Source organism: Vulpes vulpes, chromosome 2 (assembly GCF_048418805.1).
Source record: "Vulpes vulpes isolate BD-2025 chromosome 2, VulVul3, whole genome shotgun sequence".
Lineage (NCBI taxonomy): Eukaryota > Metazoa > Chordata > Mammalia > Carnivora > Canidae > Vulpes > Vulpes vulpes.
Genome location: NC_132781.1, coordinates 154,839,166 through 154,860,412, shown reverse-complemented (window position 1 = coordinate 154,860,412; position 21,247 = coordinate 154,839,166). Strand labels below are relative to the sequence as shown.

The 21,247-nt window shown below is 46.9% G+C and overlaps 1 protein-coding gene across 2 annotated transcripts in view; it reads left to right on the top strand.

Moving 5' to 3' along the window:
- NIPAL3 (NIPA like domain containing 3) overlaps window positions 1–20,799 on the top strand; it is a 52,137-nt gene extending 31,338 nt beyond the window's left edge. The window contains exons 7-13 of one of the 2 annotated variants that reach the window (XM_026012456.2): window positions 3,098–3,194; window positions 5,646–5,781; window positions 7,638–7,726; window positions 9,940–10,003; window positions 11,961–12,055; window positions 13,216–13,247; window positions 16,622–20,799. In XM_026012456.2, coding sequence (XP_025868241.1) covers window positions 3,098–3,194; window positions 5,646–5,781; window positions 7,638–7,726; window positions 9,940–10,003; window positions 11,961–12,055; window positions 13,216–13,232 — 498 coding nt within the window. In that variant the 3' untranslated portion in view covers window positions 13,233–13,247; window positions 16,622–20,799. The remainder of the gene's footprint in view (window positions 1–3,097; window positions 3,195–5,645; window positions 5,782–7,637; window positions 7,727–9,939; window positions 10,004–11,960; window positions 12,056–13,215; window positions 13,248–16,621) is intronic. The other variant, XM_026012455.2, reaches the window with a different exon arrangement.
- Window positions 20,800–21,247: the final 448 nt, after the last annotated feature.

Sequence of the window (21,247 nt, the reverse complement as noted above, 5' to 3'; positions counted from 1 at the left end):
CAGTTCTGTTCCATGTTAGGTCTACAGATAAACTGGTCGAGGAAGCACGTAAAGTATTTGATCCAGCTACTGCTACATATTCTTGTTCCGTGCCAGGCACTGTGCAAGACACTTTCTTACATATCGTCCCAGATTCTCCCAACCACTCTATAAGGTAAATGTTTTTCTCCCTGTTTTATGGATGAGGCAACTGAAGCTCACAGAGGTTGGCTGACTGCCCAGAGTCCCCAGGAGAGCAGAGCTGGATTCAAAGCTGGCTTCAGGGCCCACCATCCTTCACCATGGTCTGGTGATGAAGGTGATCACTGTTGTTGCTCTGACTTAAGCAGTCTGGCACCACTCTAAAGACTGAGAAGGTCCTGTTTTCTTAGTTGGCTCACAAGGCAGAAGATAGATTTCCCCAGGATTGGAACTGCATCATCTCCTGACCCCCCCCCGCCAGCCCCCGCATGCCCCTTTTGGGCATGGAGACATGGCTATAGGACAGAACCAGAGAGCCTCCGTCTTCGGAAAAAGCTTAATCCCGGAAAACAGACTTTCCTCTCAGGGAGGCCTGGGCTACAGTCTGTTGTGTGCTGTGTGGCCTTGGCCATGTCACCTAGTTGGAAGCTCTGCCTCCTTCTTGATGAGCTGGTGCAAGTCACTGGACCAGGACTGGCACCTTGGCACCTGGTAGATGCGAGGCTGTGTAGAAATCAGCCAGCACTTGGCAGATGCCCAGTGACCAACTCAGTTTGTCTTTCTTCCTTGTGTCGGGCTGTACCTGGACTCGGGGTGGGGGGAGGGGGGCGGGGTATGCGGGGATCACTGTTAAATTGAATACAACCTGAGGAAGTGTCGAAAGCAAAGTCCTTTTATTACTTGTCACCAGTAAGGAGACAGGCAGGTAGCTGTCAGAGCACTGTCTCCTCTTGGGGTTAGAGCAGGAAGCTTTTATGCAATGTCCTGGGGGCAGCAGCAGCAGCTTGATACACTGAGGAACTTAGACATTTTCTGTTACTTAGGCGCTTTGGTTCAACTGCGCATGCTTAGCTGGTGCATACATCACCATATGTGCAAAAAATGGCAGAAAACCCCTGTCATAGGCTAAAGGTAACTTGAGGGCAACTCAGGAGGCTGCTGTGCAGGCACTGATCTCCAGTGCGGCTCCTACAAGAGATATCCAGTGGAACCCCTGGCCAAACCTCTCCCTGGGGGGAGCTGTTTGTTCACACTGTTTCCCTGCCTCTGTCCCTTCCCCTGCTCCCTCCCCCTGATGGCTCTCAGCCCTCTGATTGAGCAACTTCTGTTGTACCCCATTGCTGCCAGCTGGAGAGATTTGGCCAAATCAAATTCAGTAAATATTTATTATCTGCTAGGTGCCAGATACTGCGTATATCAGACGGACGGTAGGTACGCTTGTGAGCATAACGTCACAGAGAGTGGAGAGAGTTGTCCAGTCACGGAGTTGTACACCTGAAACTAATGTGACATTGCGTGTCAGCTATACTTCAAGAAAGAAAGACAGGAAGGAAGGAGGGAGGGATGGAAGGAGGGAAAGGGAGGAAGGAGAGTAGGAGGGAGAGAGGAGGAAAAGAAAGACAGAGGGAAGGAGAGGAGAGAGGGAGGGAAGGGAGGGAGGGAGGGAGGGAGGAGACACGCTCCCAGAACTCGAGGATGCATACACAGCCCTCCTGCCTAGAAGGCCCAGCGCTATTCCAGCACCACATTTAAGCATCATGAGGAATGGTTGGAAAACCAGGCCTCCTTAGCGTACGCTCGATGGTTAGGAATGTTGATGAGCAACTCATCTACTCCATCATGTGTTCTGCAGCAATTAAAGATAATTATGACACCGTCATAAAATACGAGAATTGTTTTTGGTGACTTAAAACAGCCCAGTACAAAACTGTGCATCGACTATGATGATGAATAGATAAAACACGTTCACTGCAACAAAGATGGGAAGGAACAGGAAAATGAAAACAGCTGGTGTCATTAATGGTATCTAATTACGAGGAACTTAAAAACTTTTTAGAATGCCCACTAATGTTTCTGCGTTGGTTTTCATGATAAAGAAACTCCGGTGGGAGGTTGGGGTAGGCACTTGGAGCTGAGCCCCATCAAGGTTTCCTGCTGTCTCCTGCTGGGTGCTGGCGCTGGCCTGACTTCGAGCCCTTAAGGGGTAGCGAGGAGGGTCTTTAAGGCAAGGAGGGAACACTCTCTTCACAGTTGCAGTGATTCTACTGACTGAGCCCCTTCTAATCCCCATTTCCTAGGCCTCCTGCCTTTAGGCTTTGTCGCTTTTGCCTGGTGGGAAAGTGTACAGGCCCAGGAGCCACACCTTCCAGGTTCAGATCCAGCTCTGCCCTTTTGTTGGCTGAGAATTGTGATAGTGCCTGCTTTGTAGAATTGTTCTGCTGATTGAATGAGCCCTAGTACGGAGGGCTCTGTATTTAAAAGTATTAGCTGGGATCATGGCCCTGAAAACTAAGAATCCTTATCTGTCTTTCACGGAGGAGGTAACTGAGGTTTGAGCAGTTAAGCGACTTACCCAAGGTCACACAACCATTTTAGAAGCAGATCCAGTATCCAACTTGGGCCTCCCTGACTCCAAATGCTCTTGTCTTTCTACCCTACCGAGCCACACATGTTGGAGGCTTGGTTAGGGGATGAGGGCGTGTATACCTGTCCACTTAGACCAGGGAGCTCCTCTGCTCAGTGAACAAGTGTCTCCCTCTTTGACCTTCAGTTTTAATGGGATTACCACAGAGCAACAAAAGCAGGAAGAGACCTTCTCAGCCCAATGGATCCTGGCCATCTAAGATGAGATGGAGGGGGTGCGTGTGAGGCCAGCATATCACCCCCAAAGCTCCAAGGTGAACTCCTTGTTGGTGTTACCCAGGGAAGGTGTAGAGTTTCCCTCCAAGTGCATTCAGAGTTCCCTCCTTTTCCCCTCGGGTGTTGATCAATAGTTTGGGAAATGCTGGATGTATCAGCAGCCTTTCAAGTCTGACTCTCAGCATAAACTCCTGCGCAGCCCACCAGCATCTCCCGGTCTTGCCCAGGTCCTCGGCCCCCTCCCCGCTGACCGCCCCGCTTGCTGTTTCGTCCACAGCTCGTGGAGATCGTCCTGTTCTGCCTGCTGCTGTACTTCTACAAGGAGAAGAACGCCAACAACATCATCGTGATTCTTCTCCTGGTGGCCTTACTCGGTAAGTGGGGGTCTGAGGGATCCAGGTTTGCCACCATCAGGGGGCGCCACGAGGTCCCCGCTGACCCCAGGGCCTTCCATCAGTTCCTTCAGTTCTGTAAGGCGGCTGACTGCGTTCAGTGTCCTTTGCTCAAATCCCGAGAGTCCCCTAAGTGCCAGGGACGGTGCTGGAAACCGGGCACGGCAGTGAATGAGCCAGAGGGCCCCCCGGCCTTAGGGACGGGGGCTCCGGTCTGAAGGAAGGATTGGCCCGCAGGCAAGTAGACAGATGCAGAGGTGCTAGGTGAGTCGGGGCAGTGAGGATGCCGGTGAAGAGGAGGGAAGCAGAGTAAGGGTGGGGTGGGGCAGGAGTCCTTCCAGAGAAGACAGAGGCAGGGCAGGCCCCAGCAACCCGGCCCTTGGGGCTCCAGTGAACCTGTTAGGCTGGGAACGAGTTCTGGAGTCAAAAGCAGGAACTGAAAAAAAAAAAAAAAAAAAGCAGGAACTGCTTGTGCTCCCTCACTTTTTTGCCTTTTGCCTCTCCTTCCAGAGGGATGAGTTCAGTGTGGCAGATGGCTCCTCCATCAGACTGAGGCGAGGCCTGGCCCCGCACAGGGTTTGATACGCTAACTAGAGCTATGAGAAGTGCTCATGCCTCCCAGCGAAGAGGTGGGGGGAACCCCACTGCTGCCTCCTGGGGACTCTGTGGCCTCAGGCTGGTGACTCCTTCCCGCGTAAGCCGCACTGTCCTCTAAAACTAGGCACAGGAGAACACCCAAATCTCAGAGGGGAGAGCAGGCTTTAGTGAGAGGGGCACGAGTGCCCAAGACATGTGGTGGGTCTTCTGTCCTTCCTATACCAAGCCCCCACTCCAGTGACAGGCCCTCAGCCACTCCAGTGACAGACAGGGGCCATTGTAGGACAAGATTCCATTATTTTGATTTATTTTTTAAGATATTTTATTTATTTATTCATGAGAGACACGAGATAGAGGCAGAGGGAGAAGCAGGTTCCCTGCAAGGAGCCTGATGTGGGACTTGATCCCAGGACCCTGGGATCACAACCTGAGCTGAAGACAGATAGATGCTCAACCCCTCAGCCACCCAACTCCCTGATTTTTTTTTTAAACTGCTCTATTGAGATATAATTTACATACCATAAAATTTACCTCTTTAAAGTATACAGTATAAATAGAATCCTATAATATGTGGCTTTTTTGTGACTGGCATCTTTCACCGAGCGTAATGCTTTAGAGGTTTGTCCCTTGAGTAGCTTATATCGGGGGTCCATTCCTTGGTGATTTTTCAAGAAGATTGGAAGGTCACGGTCCCCAAAGTCCTCCCTGGTGAGTAGGAAGGCCGGAAGGCTCTAAGGGCACGCTCCTTCTGTACCCTTCTCACTAACAGAGACACCCTCATGAAAGTGTCTGTTGTAACTACTGATGTTTGGAAGCTGTCATCTAGGTCCCTGGGCGGTCCAGAAGCCACTGTGTGTGGTGGGCTGTTGGCAAGAGGGAAAACCAATAGAAACCGAGAAAAATAGGAAAGCACAACATTTCAGCCGGAATGAGGGGCTTCATTTGTACCTGTACTTGGGGGTGGTTTCTCTTAACTCCTGCTTTGGCAGGGGGTTCTGACGATTTAGTTAATCATTTCTGCACCACTGAGTAAAGCAGTAGCCCCCACAGTGAGGTGAGCAGTGATATTTCCTGCATATTTTTATAATGTGCAAATCATACAAGTACAGTATTATATGAGTAGCCCTTTAAGATGCACAAACACGAATATTTTGAAAAGTATGTGCATGCATGTGCATAGGGGTAGGATTCAAAAACATTCAGAGACCTCTGTCTCATGAAATATTTTTAAAAATACAAGTGAGTGAGCATTAAAAAATTTTTTTAATATTTTATTTATTCATGAGAGACACAGAAAGAGCCAGAGACATGGGCAGAGGGAGAAGCAGGTTCCCTACAGGGAGCCCGATGCGGGACTCAATCCCAGGACCCCAGGATCATGCCCTGAGCCAAAGACAGACGCTCAACCACTGAGCTACCCAGGTGCCCCCCAATTTTTTTAAATAGAGAGAGAGCGCTCTTTACACACCACATGTTTTTTTCCCTGTGATTGCCATGAGAATGATACTCAAAGGAAGTTCATTTATCCATTTAACGATTCTTTTGACATTCCAGGCAAAGCGCCGTCTCTCTGCTATTCAGAAACTTAGACTCAATGCCTTTTCTTGCTGGAGTTCAGAGGTGACATTTGGAAGCATCTGTTGGTATTTTGCTTGCCTCTCTTCTTGGATGTAGCACAGAGCAGGCAACTCATGGAAGGAGTATGAGATCTGATGCAGATGGCATCTTCATCATCACCAGGGTGGCTCCCTCCGTTTTTTTTACCAAGTCCTTAGGAGTCATAAACTGACTTCCAGGGTGTAACTCCCTCCCTTCGTCCTCGTTCACCTTCTGCAGGCTCAATGACGGTGGTGACAGTGAAGGCCGTGGCTGGGATGCTCGTCCTGTCCATACAGGGGAACCTGCAGCTCGATTACCCCATCTTCTACGTGATGTTCGTGTGCATGGTGGCTACTGCTGTCTACCAGGCTGCGTGAGTGGCAAGTTCTTTTCCTGCTGGGCCTCTCCTCATGGGTCTCTGCCCTTTCTTGGGCCTGATTTCATGTGTTTTTGAAGCTGTAGGGAAGGCAAAACATGTAGACACAGCCTGTCACCAAAGTTCAGCGTCTACTGTAGAGAGAGGGGCCACTGATTTGCTGAGTTGTCACATGGAGGGACTCTGTGCAGCTTGAAAGACAAAGCCTGGAGTGGATGTGTTTTTCTCTCTGCCTCAAACTGTGAGAAGTGCGAGATCAGAGGTGGCCTCACTTCCCCTCTGCTCCAAGGCAGGCATCTGTTTCAGGGACTCTAGAAGAAGCTGTGCAGTCCCCATGAGGCACCTATTTGTCCGCTAGGTGGGAAACAGCAAGTTGTCATTTCTTGTCCTCAAGAAGTCTTCCCCAAGAGTGAGATGATCATTTCTGTCTCAGAACTGGTAGTCCTGAGAGTAGGCCTGGGCCTTGTCCCCATCTGAGACCCAGTGCCCAGCAGAGTGTCTGAGAGAGCCCTGATGGCCCTGCTGCACAGGGCTCAGTGTGGCACACGAGGCTGATTGATCCTGGGCAGGGCAGGCCCCAGGCTCTGGTGGCCTGGGCTCACCGTCCTCCAGCAGTGGCCTCCAGCAGCTATTGGAGTGACCACTGCTGTGGGGGTACCAGTGGAAGCTGCTCACACACCCCACTTTCACATGAACTTAAACTCATTTGACCCCCACAAAACCCCTTTGAAGCAGATGATACCATCCTCATTTTGTGTTTGAGAAACCAAAGGGGCAGGGCAGAGGTGTGAACCCAGGCATCAGGCTCCCCAACCCACGCCCCACACCCCTCCACTCCAGGCCTCTGCCTCAGCTTCTCTAAGATCAGATTCCTTGTCCACGAGTGAGAATAACAACAGCCCCTTCCTAAAAGAAGCATGAAGCTCTCAGAGCTGTTCCCAGGATAACTTCCCAAAAATCTCAGCCTCTTTTATGATTATGAAACTATTATTATATTGATTATTACTGTCCTGAGTCCTATACAGAGATTCTGGTCATCACCCCTGAGCCCACCCAGCACCGGGCTCTGTGCTGAGCACTCCAGGGTTACAGAGGTGAATCCAACTCCTCGGGAGCATCTCACTCACCCAGTCAGCACACATCCACACATCCACCGAGGGCCTCCTGTTGCCAGGCCCATGGGCTTCCCGCACACAGAGGCAGGACCAATAGTCACCATCCTTGGGTCTCTCCTAGTCCTGTAAACAGACAAGTACAATGGAGTGGGAAATACGTCACTGTAAGGCAACTAGTAGTAATACCTAAAATGCTACACAGAGGATGAACAAAGAATATATTCTGAAATGAGGGATTGTGTATCCTAGATGGAGAGAGTGGGAATGATTCTAATTTTCTTTCTCCCTTTTTCCTGCATTTATTGTAGTGAGCACATGATTTTTTCAGGAAGAAGAGTATTTGTTTTAAAAAAAATGATAACAAAAAAAAATAATGACAGTGACAGGCAAAATGTGATAAGTGCTGTATGAGTTTTTTGGACTGTTTGTGAGAACAGGATGGCCCTTCGTAGGGGGTTGGGGACACAGGGGACACTGATGTGAGGACAAAGGCATTTCAGGTGACAAGAACCACATGATAAGAGGTGTGAGGCCGGCAGGACATGGCCGCTGTGTGGGGAACAGGCTGTGTGTCCAGGGGAAAATGGGAGCAAAGTGTGGACCCAGGACCCAGAGATGCAGTGGGGTGGCATCCTTCTTTCATGTGCTGTCTTCATATTTCAAGCTAAGCCTACTGTCACCAGCTGTCACTTCAGCCTTTCTGACACGCCCACTGACCAGAGTGTTCTTGTATTGAAGGTTTTTAAGTCAAGCCTCACAGATGTACGACTCCTCTTTGATTGCCAGCGTGGGCTACATTCTGTCCACTACCATTGCCATCACAGCAGGTAAGGGTGGTGACTACTAGATTTCCATCTCCTACCCTAGCAGCAGTGACGTTACCCCAGTGTGGTGGGATGAGGCTCTGTCAAAAGGCCAGTTCTGCCGACATGTTTTACCTGTGAGAGTTGTATGTGTCTTCAGAAGAAAGTACAGAATTTTGACCCAGAGAGACCTGGGTTTGCACACCAGCACAGACATACAGCTGTGTGGCTCTAAGAAAATCACTTAACCTCCTTGAGCCTTGGTTCCATGTTCACGAAATAGGAGTAATAACACTCACCTCCCAGAATTGAAATATGTGCAATATGTATCTGGTACAACTTGTACAAGATTTCTTTCTTTTTTTTTTTTTTTAAGATTCCATTTATTTATTCATGAGAGACAGAGACATAGGCAGAGGGAGAAGCAGGCTCCCTGCAAGGAGCCTGATGTAGGACTCGATCCTGGATCCCAGGGTCAGGACCCGAGCCAAAGGCAGACGCTCAACCGCTGAGCCATCCAGGCATCCCTGTACAGGGTTTCTTTAACGATTTTTTTTTGCCACCATCTACTAGCTCCACTGACTAAGTGACCACAGATTTCTTCTCTACAATTTCTAGAGGTCATGACATATGAAGCATCTGCAGTGTAATAGGTGCTGGGTAACCTGTCATCATTTTTATATTCCCCCTTTCTTCTACTCCACCCCTACTTTTTAGATGGGTAGAGTAGCTTCAGAGGCTGCAAGCCTATCAGAATGTATTGGTTTTTAAAGGGCAATGAAGACTAAAATCTTTAAAGTGAAAAGACCAGTAAGAGCCAGTGTGCCTCCCTTTGAGGAAAGCCTGGCCCTAAAGCCGTATGTTTTACAGTGCGTTTTAGACAATCAGTGCCCAAATCCTGCTCACAGAGGCAAGAACAAGATAGGCACATGGCCTTCCAGGGCCTGTGCTGTGAGCAGTACTGCGGATCCAGTGGGACGTTGACCCAAAGCAGCCAGAAAGTGGACCCAGTGTGAAGATTTAGGTCATGGTCAAGACCCTGAGTCCAGTCAAGGTTGAAAGGAATAGCCAATAGCACAATGGAGGCAGAAGCTGGGTGGGAATCAGGAGCTGAGGATACACCACAAAGCCCCTAGAGGTGAAATGAGTCCAGATAGACACTGGCTACAGGGCAGTTGAGGGTCGCAAGCGCTTGTCACTCTAACGCCGTAGGAGCAGGCCTGCAGGCCTGCCATCTGCTGACCATGCAAGGTTAGAAGGCTCTGATAGCTTAACACGAAGCCTTGCTTTTCCATCTTAAGAAAGATGGGAGAGGGACGCCTGGGTGGCTCTAGGGTTGAGCATCTGCCTTTGGCACAGGGCGTGATCCTGGAGTTCAGGATCGAGTCCCACATCAGGCTCCCTGCTTGGAGCCTGCTTCTCCCTCTGCCAATGTCTCTGCCTCTCTCTCTCTCTCTCTCTCTCTCTCTCTCTCTGTGTGTGTGTCTCTCATGAATAAATAAATAAAATCTTAAAAAAAGAAAGAAAGAAGAAAGAAAGAAAGAAAGAAAGAAAGAAAGAAAGAAAGAGAAAAAAAGAAAGAAAAGAAAAGAAAAGAAAAGAAAGACTAGAGAGTGGGGCCTGGGTCACTCAGTTGGTTGAGCATCAGACTCTTGATTTTGGCTCAGATCCTAATCTCAGGGCCCTGGGATTGAGCCCCTCATTGGGCTTCCTGCTCAGCACCCAGTCTTCTTAACAGGTTCTCTCTCTCTTCTGCTTGCCTTTCCCTACCCCATTCACTCACGCACACACGTGCACCCTCTCTCTCTCTCTTTCCCTCTCTCTCTCAAATACATAAATAAATCTAAAAATAAAAACAAAAAACAAAAACCACGGGCGAGGGTATGTGTAAAACGTGGTAAATAAGGTCTGCAGTTTATTTCCTACAATGTTTCATTAGGGGAGGCTCGGTGCACGGTCCATGCAAACTCCCTATTTTTGTGAGTCTAATATTATCTCAAAATAAAAAGTTAAGAAAAAAAAGATGAAGGTAAGAAGGGTATAGAAGGAAAAAGAGAAGATAATCTGTCCCCCTAAATGGCTTTTATTCCATTCTTCTAATGTGGACCCTGCTGGTCATCATGTTTCTGAACACTTTGGTTTCCTGCAGGGAAGAGAGCTTACCGAATCCTAGACAGACTGGCAAGGAGGTGATTTGAAAATAGCTCACCTGTATTTTCTATTATCTGCTGCTCCAGGTGCAGTATTTTACCTGGACTTCATTGGGGAGGATGCACTGCACATCTGCATGTTTGCACTGGGGTGAGTTCCTGTTCTCTGGCCACATGAGGTGGTTTGCACTGTGGTGGTTGCCTCTCTGTCCTCACTACTGCTTCCGCCTCTCAGGCGACCCTCTAGAGCCAGGGGAGCAGCCAGGACTCAGAGCTTTGTCCCCCAGAGATAAATGAGCATTTTACTCCCCAAAGGGCTTTATCTCCTTCCCATTCTTTTCTTTGGGCTTTAATCTCTTTGTCATTTTTAAAATATCCCATTTTGACACATGAAAAGACTCTCAGCCTCACCCCAGATCACAGAAATACATTTTGAAGCCACATGAGATGGCCATCATTTTGCAAAAACTAACAAGATTGATAATATCTGTGTTGGCAAGAAGATGAGGAGACCAGCTCACTGCCACACTGAGCAGATCTTTAATACCAGAGGACAATTTGACAATGTCAATAAAAATTGTAAATGAGCAATGTTTGATGCAACCTTCCAAATGGGACACAAAGACACATGGATGAAGCTGTTTATTAATTTAAAAATTAATTCTGTAAATAAATAATTAGAAGTAGCCTAAATTAGAAGTAGCCTAAATGCCCAGCAGTAGGATACAGTTAAATAAATTATGGATGTTCATATAATAAAGTCCCATGCTGTCATTTTGAAAAATCGAGGCCAGTCTATAGATACTGACATCAAACCATGTCTAGGATACACTAAATGGAAAAAATTAGATTTTTTTAAATGTATAGTCTACCCTATGATCTAGAAGTAATGCATCTAGATATATATCCAAAAGAAATGTATACATACATATATTGACAAAATGACTTCTACCCGAATATTTATAACAGCTTTATTCATCATATACTCAAATTGGTTACAACCCAGATGTCTATCAACAGGAGAGATGATATAGCCTATTCAGACAATGGATTCAATATAACAATTAAAAATAATGAACTACTAATACATACAATAAAGTGAATGAACCTTAAAAACATTTACAAGTAAAAAAAAAAAAAAACATTTACAAGTGAAAGAAACCAGAGTACACACTGTATGATTTAACTTATAAGAAGTTCAAGAACAGGATGGGGTACCTGGGTAGCGCAGTTAAGTGCTCAACTGTTGGTTTCAGCTCAGGTCATGAGATTGAGCCCTGGGTCAGGCTCTGCACTCACTGGGCAATCTGCTTGAGATTTTCTCCCTCTCCCTCTGCCCCACTCACCTCCCTCTCCCTCTCCACCCCCCCCCCCCCAGATAAATATATAGATCTTTTAAAATATAAAATAAAGAAGTTCAAGAATAGGCAAATCAAGTATTGGGTGATAGAGGTCAGAATAGTGGCTTCCTCTGGGTTAGCATGGATTGGGAGGGGCACCCCTCTGGGGTGGAGGGAATGGAAATGTCTTCTCTGTTGACCTAGGTGGTAATCACAAAAGTATACACACAGGTACAATTAATCAAGCACTACATTTAGGGTTTGTGCATGTAAACGACACCTCAGGTTTTAGAAAGTGTTCCTATTTAAGTTCTAGGAGAAAGGGGGGGAAAAGACTCTAGAGGAATATACACCTACCTGGGGGAGTGGAACCAGGGGGAGTTCAGGGACTTTCTAACTTTTTCTTACTTTCCTCCTGTATTGATTGCATAAAGAACTTTTTTTATTTAAAAAAAAATGTTTTTTTAAGGCAAGGTTCTAAGGTACAGGCTAAATGGAAGTGAAGAGCCATGGGAGTTTTGCCTGGGAGAGTCTAATTCATTCTGATCAATGCAGTGCAGCATGAAAGGCGTATGAAGCTGTTATTTATCTTGCATCTGCTCCCTGCCCATCTCAGGCAGGCAGCCTCCCCAGTCTGCACAGCAGCAAGCCCCTCTCTGCAGCCTGCAGCCCTTTTTTCCCCTGTTTCCTGTTACCTGGGTTGTAAAGTGAACCCTCTCACCCTCACTCTGGCCTTTCTTCTCTCTCTCCCTCCTCTCTGTTCCTCAGGTGCCTCATTGCCTTCTTGGGTGTCTTCTTAATCACACGTAACAGGAAGAAGGCCATTCCATTTGAGCCCTATATTTCCATGGATGCCATGCCAGGTAACGTTAAAATCCTATGTGCCCAGCTAGCCAGCCCATCCATATAGAATGACTGCTACTTCCTATTTAAAAAGAGACAACTAGCTGCTGGGTTTGGTACAGGGCAGGTGTGCTGTGCCGTCATGGTGTGACTGTCTCTCTCTCCCTCTCTTTTTCTTAAATCTCGCTGTGCCAAATAGGAGGCAATGGTTGAGGCACCTCAGTTGGTTTTGAGCCCATCTTGCCAATTCCCACGTCTATTTTGGGCTCTCTTAAAGACAGTCCTGATTCACACTGGATATAATTATGACCTGTATATCAGGCTTCATGTCTGTGAAAGGAAAAGAATCCATTCACCTAGTTGGAAAGGAATGGCCAGAGATAGGAAAGACGATTGGATGAGTAACATTCAGATACTATCACCTCACTTCTTAGATGCCACAAGAGAGTGGATTGTTCTGGAAAGCTTAATTCCCCAAGTTGCTGGGAGCTCACACGGAGAAGCACAAGCTCAAATGCCTTTAGTCCGTGACCGTAACAGAGGTGTGAATCTGCAGAGTATTGTGCAGAAGGGAGTGGCTGAGTCTATGGAGAACTGGAGGGTGCCCGCCCCCAGCCCAAAGGGACCCAGATTAGGAAAGTTAACCCAGGTTTGCTGACCTAAATTCTGTAGGTTACCAGTGCTCTTTAAGTCAAAATTGATTTTTATTTTAGATACAAAGATGGAACTCTCTCTAGAAAATAATGCCGACCTTTCATTAAGACACCCTGATGGGCAAACTATAACCCCACTGCTGGCATACGGTACTGCTTAACAAAGTACTCTGGGATACAGGTGTGTTCTCAGGGCCAACTGAGGTGCCCCTCCACTAAATGGCCCCAAGGTTTATGTGCCTACTTCTATATTATTTCCTCATCCCTTGCTATCAAACTGTGGTCTGTCATTCATGCTATTACTAGCTCACCTGTGTATAGCAGTTCCAGGTCAAACTTCTCACTTTGACCCCACTTGTTGGAATTGTGTATAAAATTAGAATAAACAAGCTCTGAGTTGGGGCCTTAAGCTTTTTCCTAGTAGTTAAATGCATGAGCTTTAGTGCATGGACTTTTAAAACCTCTAATCTGGCTGCTCAGATGCCTTTTTTGCTTACTTCCTTGTTTCTCGGCTGTGTCCCGGATAGATGAGGGCGCTGGATAGCTGAATTCCAGATAGGTGAGGTGTCAACTCTGTGTGTGCAAGTATGTGTATGTATATGTGTGTTTGTATGTTTACAAACTGTATGTGTATATATCTCTATAAGTATTTGTATATGCATATATACAGATCTGCTAGTGGAAAATAGAAGGTAACCTAAGGTAACCTTACATATCAATATGCCGTGGTCTGTTTGTGGATGTGGCTCCCGGCTTCCTCTTTGTACCTCGCGACCGGTAGAAGTCAGATCTTCACAAAAGGAGACCCTGCCCCATTGCTGTGGCATGTCAGGACACTTCCGAGTAGACGTGTTCTGTATAGTGCAAAGCATGGGCTTGAAGTTCAGGTGGCCTGGATTCAAATCCCAGCTCTATTACCCACCCACTGTGTGACCTTGGGCATGCCCTTGGACCTCCCAAGGCCTCTGACCCTCACTTGTAAATTGGGATTCCTTCTTTTAGGGAAGTGGAATAATATGTTAAAGGTCCCTTGCACAGTGTTTGGGACTTGGTAGATGCCTGGTTAAATTTGGGTTCACGTTTTAAACACGTTTTGCTTTAAAAAAAACTTCAGAAATTCCAAACACTTGTTTGATCTGATGCCAGGTAGAACATGAAAAATGAAACTGCTTTTTTTAAAAAAAAAAAGTTAAAAAAAAAGAAAAAGAAAAGGGCAGCCGGGGTGGCTCAGCGGTTTAGCACCATCACACCCAGGGTGTGATCCTGGAGTCCCGAGATCGAGTTTCACATCAGGCTCCCTGCATGGAGCCTGCTTCTCCCTCTCTCTGCCCGGGTCTCTGCCTCTCTCTCTTTCTCCCTCTCTTGTCTCTCATGAATAAATAAATAAAATATTTTTAAAAAAATAAAAATGAAGGGTGCACCTGACTAGCTCAGTTGGAAGAGCACGTGACTCTTGATCTCAGGGTCATGAGTTCAAGCCCCACATTAGGTATAGAGATTACTTACATAAATTTTTTTAAACATTAGAAATAAATTAATTAAAATTTAAAAAATAAAACTGCTTAAGCAGAGTGTCTTTCTTAGCTACTTGGTTTCCCAAAGTCAGACCTTGCTTTTGGTCTATCTAGATTGGTATCTGCACAACAGACCAGTAGCTACAGTTCAAGAAGCATTCTATTTCCAAAAAAGTATACTACATGTCACAATTTAGAGAGGGTTTAAATAATTCTAGCACCTGAAAAAAAAGTGAAAAAAAAAATGAATGAGAGAAGAAAAAATGGAAATGAATTGAAAAAAGAAAAAGCAGTCCTGATAGCTGGGAGCTGGCCTGACACTCACAGCTGGACCTTGGTGTTCCCTAACTGAAAATAAACAATTTCACAGCACATCAGCCTCAGGCAGGGCCACCCCAACCATGACAGGTCAAGACACAAATAGGAGCACTCCATTGTCACACAGGAACACGGGCAAAACTTGACCATTGGGCACTTGGGTGGCTCAGTGTTTGAGCATCTGCCTTTGGCTCAGGTCGTGATCCTAGGGTCCTGGGATTGAGTCCTGCATCGGGCTCCCTGTGGGGAGCCCGCTTCTCCCTCTGCCTATGTCTCTGCCTCTCTCTGTATGTCTCTCGTGAATAAATAAATAAAATTTAAAAAAAACAACAACAACACCTAAACTTTGACTGAACCACGGAGGACTGACCATCCCCCCAACACGAGTGACCACAGCCTTTTTACCAGTTACAGCTTTAGCCTCAACACAGCCTTCTCTCCATCTGCGTAAGAATTATTAAGATCCCCAATTATAAAATTAGCCCCACTTCCCAACAGCATCTAATCCAAAGCAAAGCCCTGCTTCCTTAAACTGTCCCCAAAATTGTCTACAAATCCAAATCCTGTCTCTTCTCACACCCTGTTACTGAGACATCCCACAGCCCCTTGGGGTGGACATCTCCCTCATTGCAGTGCATCAATAAACCCACATCTGTTAGGCTATAGGCGTAGTCCTGCCACTGTTTGGCTGAGAAACAATGAAAAAATCCAAAAGCTAAATCATGCCTGGCAAGCCAACCCTTTTTCCTAAGGAACAGGCATCCCCTTAACTTCCCCCAAGCCTCCTCCCCAACCCCCCCAACTCCAAAATCCAAACCGCACATTCTTAAACTGTACCCTTCAAATGACCATCAGCTAAGGCTTGTGCTACCTACATGAAAACTCAGTCTTCGCAGGCCATTCACGTAGTGGACAAGGGGATGGGCTTTGGTGTCAGGGCCCGGCTGTGTGACTTCGAGCAAGTAATTTTACCTTTTAAAATCTGTTCTTATCCAGATGCTGAGGATAGGATTTGTGGGGGAGGCAGAGGTTCAGCGAAGTACACCAGGAGGCCCTATAGCATTCCAGTTAAGAGTGTGGGCCTCTGCATTCAAACCCCCCCCCCCCCCCCCCCCCCCGCCCCAGTTTAAATCCCAGCACTGCCAGATTGCTGGCTTTGTGACCTCAAGCAAGTTACCTAACCTCTAACTGCCTCGGTTTTTCTTATCAGTTACTTGTGAGGATCAGATGAGATAAAACTTCTCAACTGTTTAGAACAGGGGTCTGCCATCAGCTCAACACTCAGGTACCTGTTAGCTATTCTCAGGCTTTCTGTTGTTACTATAGAGATCTAAAGCCCTCAGCCCAGAGCCTGGGCGTAGTTAGTCTGGCACCTGCTGTTATCTTCATAGTCTAAGAGAGGACTCTTTGCATTCAGTCTCTTAGGACAGCCTGGGGGTAAGAGAATTTGAAGTCTTCCTTCCCTGCTAGGGAGAGAGCTGGCCTCCAAGACCAGGAATTGTAGAGTAAGGCTAACAGAATTAATGATTAAAGTCTTCTCTCTCAACTTTAAGTAGAAATCCAACATCAACATGTGCCAGAAGCAACAGAGAGAATCGCACCTACCCTCTGTGCGGATCAGGGATGTTAACTGTTAAAGGCCAGAGCGTCTCCCTGTGAGTGTCCTGCTGCATCTGCCACCCCCACGTGTCCATGACACGAAAGTTACCCTCTTAGGGGATAAGGAAGTGTTCTGGATCCTGGTTGCGTTCTGTAGAGAAGTATTGGCATCTACCACGTTCAAAGCACAGTGCTGGTTCTGCTCCCTCTGGCCCCCCCACCCACATTCCCACCTCATTCTAGGCCAACCCATGGTTATCTTGACAGTGGCTGGCCTGTGTGCATATTTCCTGAAGATTCATCCCTCGTTGCTTAGCAACCATAATATTGCTAGCATATACTTAAGGGTGTTTTTTTTCCAATCTAAAGCATTCAGGAACTTGGCAAGGCACGTGACTGGTGCCTGAGCACTGTAATGAGTCTGTGGCGGGGAGGGGGACGGTGCAGTCTCCTTTGGCCCCCTTACCACCTAATGATTTGGAGAAAATGGATTTCATTTCAGGTATGCAAAACATGCATGACAAGGGAATGACAGTTCAGCCTGACCTCAAAGCTTCTTTTTCCTATGGGGCCCTGGAAAACAATGACAACGTTTCTGAGATCTACGCTCCTGCCACGCTGCCGGTTATGCAAGAGGAACACAGCTCTGGGGGTGCCTCTGGGGTTCCCTACCGAGTCCTGGAACACACCAAGAAGGAATGAGCCCACCTCGAAGGAGACTCTCCTTCCCTCCATTTATAACTGCTCTCAAGCCGTCAGTGGTGTCAGTGGTTCAACCCTGAATCCTAAACTTTGCCTTTCACATCTTAATCTCTTAAACCGAGAACTCTCTAGAAGGGGATCTCGAAGAGCCATTGTCTCTAGCAAAGAACACATGATCTTGGTCTCGGAGATTTCAGGTGACCAGGGTGGGGTGAGGGGGACGAAAGCAGTATTCCCCGGGGGAAGTGCGGAGTTCAGACTCCGCCTGGTACTGCCCAGCCAGCTCCGGGAAAGCATCCCCGAGGGTGGTAACTGAGCTTCCTCCGTCAGTGACCAAAGGTTGCCACATTCCTTGGAGCTGAAGCAAGGCAGAGATTCCGTTCTCACTTTCCACATCCAGTGAAAGGCTGGAGACCTCTGAATCTAATCTTCCCTTGCCTGATCCTCCCTGTCTCACGATTCCCGTACTTCCAGTAACATTTGTGTAGTCATCACAAGGCATAGTAGGCCAGCCCTGGGAACATTCTATCATCCACCTGTAGGAAATGCACTTCTGCCTTCCAATTGTCCCTGCCCTTCTAGTGAAAACATGCTTGATGTGCTTATATTAGATCTGCTCTGAAACCTAATTTGGTTTTGGTTCTGTGAACTATGTAATTGCTTTTTCTCCCCACCAAAGGAACGGAGAAGTTAAGAGTAGGAGGAAAGTAAGGACAGGAGCAGGGGTAATGATACGTTAGCCCATAAACATGAAGGAAGAAAAATCCCTTTTCATCTTATAAGAAGTGATTGCACCACTTAGAAAAAGATAGGCAGAAAATCTGGCTGTTTTATGTGTATGTTCTTGCACAGCAAGGGCCTCTGGGAATCTAGGGCACTTACCTCAGAGACAGTCTCCATCAAACCAAGCTTGAGTTATCGGTTAATTTCCTTGGAGTTGACCGAGACTGGGTCCTCGTTCCCAGGCACACATGTCTGGGAAAGCAGGCATTCTTGGTAAGGGGTCACTGCTTCCTTTCAGGCTACATCCATGATTGTCCCTCCCTAAACTGACTGTATACTTCTGAGAATGGCAAGTAAGGGTTTGCAAACTTTAGCATAAGGACCCCCTAGGGAGTGTGCAGATTCCTACACCCCAAGGACAGACACTCTGTTTAAGTGGGAATGATGGGGAGGAGCTTGAGTCTGTGTTCTTATCTGGCCACACAGGTTGTTCTGATGCAGGCAGTCCAGGGATCACACACCTCGGAAGCCTACTGATCGAGAGAGGGTCTGCTAAAACCTCCAGGGGCCAACACACCCTGCTGGAGAGCTGGAATTACCAGTCCTTGTTTCCTGTCCGGGGTTTATTTGGCAGGTCAAATAATTCCCATAGGATCGGTGGCATTTATCCATCCAGCGATTACTACTTAGAACTACACGTAATGTTTCCCTGGGTACTCTTTAGCTAATAGGGGAGATCACAGTGTTAATAGACCAGTGTTGATAGATCATTAACCTTTATGGATTGTGCTTAATACCGATTTACTACCTTGACTTCAAACACTGGCATCTGCTGCTTGTGATAACCACTTAGGTATTGTGTCTTAACCTCTTCCGTATTGTTGGCTTACTTGCCTAAGAAGGCAGCAGACAATGACCTGTTTTCTTCAGGATAGGTATCCACTCAATTCAACGTTTGAGAGGCATTTGCTGTGTGTTAATAAGCATTTGGATGAGGGCGCCTGGGTGGCTCAGTTGGTTAAGTGTCTGCCTTCGGCTCAGATCATGATCTCAGGGTTCTGGGATCGAGCCCCGCGTTGGGCTCCCTGCTCAGCGGGGAGTGTGCTTCTCCCTCTCCCTCTGCCCCTCCCCACCCCTGTTCCTACTTGCTCTTATGCTCTCGCTCCCCCCCCCATGGGAAAAAAATCTTAAAAACAAACAAAACATTTGAATGGTGAAGGCTACAAAGAACAGTAATGATCCCTGCCCTGCAGACACACACCCAGGAAACCATGAGAGGTACACATTGCAATAGTGCGCAGAAAAAGGACAGTTACAGGGGCCCTTCTAAAGGTCAGACTGCGAGCCCACAACAGGGTATTCAGAATTGAAGGTGATTTTGAGACACCTGGCCAGTTCAATCGGTAGGGCATATGACTCTTGATCTCAGGGTCATGAGTTTGAGCCCCATGTGTGGCATAGAGTCCACACATTTAAAAATTAATTTTAAATTAATTAAAAAAATAAAAAGAATCGGAGATGATTTGGCCTTCACTCATGGATGGGGGCAAACCTTGCTAAGATTTGAGCAAAGCATAGAAAGCAGGGCGACCACCCCTCCAGGCAGAGGGGCAAGGGGCCAGCATTTGCAAAGGCACAGAAATAGGGAGTGGTTGTTGGCAAAGAAAGGAGAGGTGGAGAGAGTGGTGGGCATCCAGGTGAGCCTGGAAAGAGACCAAATCATGGAGGCCTTTAATGCCTGCTGAAGATCAAGGGGTATCGCAGAGAGCATGGGAGCCATTGATGATTCATAAGGAAGAGAATGGCAGGGTCAGCATTGATTGGAAAGGAGGCTTGATGCAGAGTATAGAGAGACAATCTGAAGGGATGATAAAAGTCACTTTTCAAGGTCAAGCCGTCAGCCCACTGGAACAAGACACAAAAGGGGAATTAACATCTGGTTTTGCGGTTATTCAGATTTTCTAGGTGGTTTTTCTAAGGTGAGCTGGGATAAGGGATGAGAGCAGAGTGGATAAATGGAAGGTAGGCAGGGAATCTATTGGAGTGTGTCAGGCCCCGGTGATCATTTGGGGGTTTTATATGCTCCCAACCTCAGTCCACCTCTTCCCTTTTCAAACCATGAGCCTTTTAGTCTCAAGCCAGGCAAGAATGAGACGAGTGGATGAAAGTGCATCATAGTTTCAGGTTGGCCAACTGGTGGTTTCAATGCCACTCAGCCACTGCTGCTGGGACCTGGACCTCCAGTGCCCCAGCACTGCTGGGGGCAGTGGCATTATCCTATGAAGGGGCCACAGGATGGCTGAGCAGAGGGTGCGTGGCAGTTTCCTGAGTGGAAGCCAGCAGTAGGCGTCCAAGTGTTCGAGAAGACCAGACAACATAGAACCTTGGTCTCCAGAGTTCTGAATCTGTCCTGGGTTATCTTCTCCCAACCTTGGTCTCCAAGTATAAATGGACTGTTTGCTGGTGGCACTTACTGTTGGCACAGGGGAAGAGGACATCAACTTTCTACTCACAGCCCTGGTTCTTTTTTTTTTTTTTTTTCTCTTGGCTCTGACATTCCTCAAGCCCTCTGGAATGCTCTAAGCAATATTAAGTATCACACGTCTTTCTCCTTCCTACCAGCCTATACCTATGGGAAGGTCACCAAACTTGGGTTTAAACCTTCACTTGTTGTCTGATCTTTCTTCTGCTCTTCACTCTGTTCCCCCCTTCTAAAGACTGGGACTCTGGGTTCTCTAATCAGACATTAGAACCAGGGCAAAGACTGGTACCTGTGGGCTTTGGTGAGAGTTCAGCCCTCCCCCGGACCCCTCTTGAAGCCACAGGGCTTATGATGCCATCACATTAAAGCTTCAGGTCACATGGGGTTCTTATAGTGTGCAAATGACTGCTGGGTAGGGATGGGAGATTGACATTTCCACTGCTTTTCTGGTGGAAACCAGCCAGCTTGCTGGTACTGTGTGTATACAAGACATCCATCAGGATAGTGTTGGAGACCCTCCACCCTGCACTCTTTTGAATTCTGAATCTGGCCCAACAGTGGCTGATAGGCAAAAAAAAAGAAAAAGAAAAAAAAAATGACTCCATGTTTCTCTGAGAAGCTGTGTAAATGAAGTCACCCTAGAATATATTCTGTGTGGATACTTATATTTCGTTAACTCCATGGCTGATATGGCATGTCTTATTTTTTTTTTAAATGTGTGTTAGGTGTAAATAACATCATGAAATGATATTTAATTAAAAAAATCCATGTGATACCTGTTTAGTTTGAGTCTTCTGTTTGGCTAATACTTTCTAAAGTTGTCTAGAATAAGTGCTGTCCAATAGAACTTTCATCAGTGATCAAATTGTTCTGTGTGCTGCCAAGTACAGCAGCCACTAACCAGATGTAGCTATTGAGAATCTTAAATGTGACCAAGTGCAACGTAGGAACTAGATTTTTAATTTTATTTCAATTTAATTAAACTCAAATACTCACACAGAGCTGGTGGTGGCTGTAGTAACGTTACAGTTCTAGAGATGCCCATGAGTGTAGTGAAGGCTGAATTAAGCACTTTTTTCCCCTGCAGTGGTTAAGAGTACAGACTCTGTAACCAACTGCTTAGGTTTGATTCCTAACTCCATCACTTATTAGCTGTGTGGCGTTGGCAAGTTACTTAAATTCTCTGAGCCTCATCTGTGAAACAGGGATAGTAACAGTATC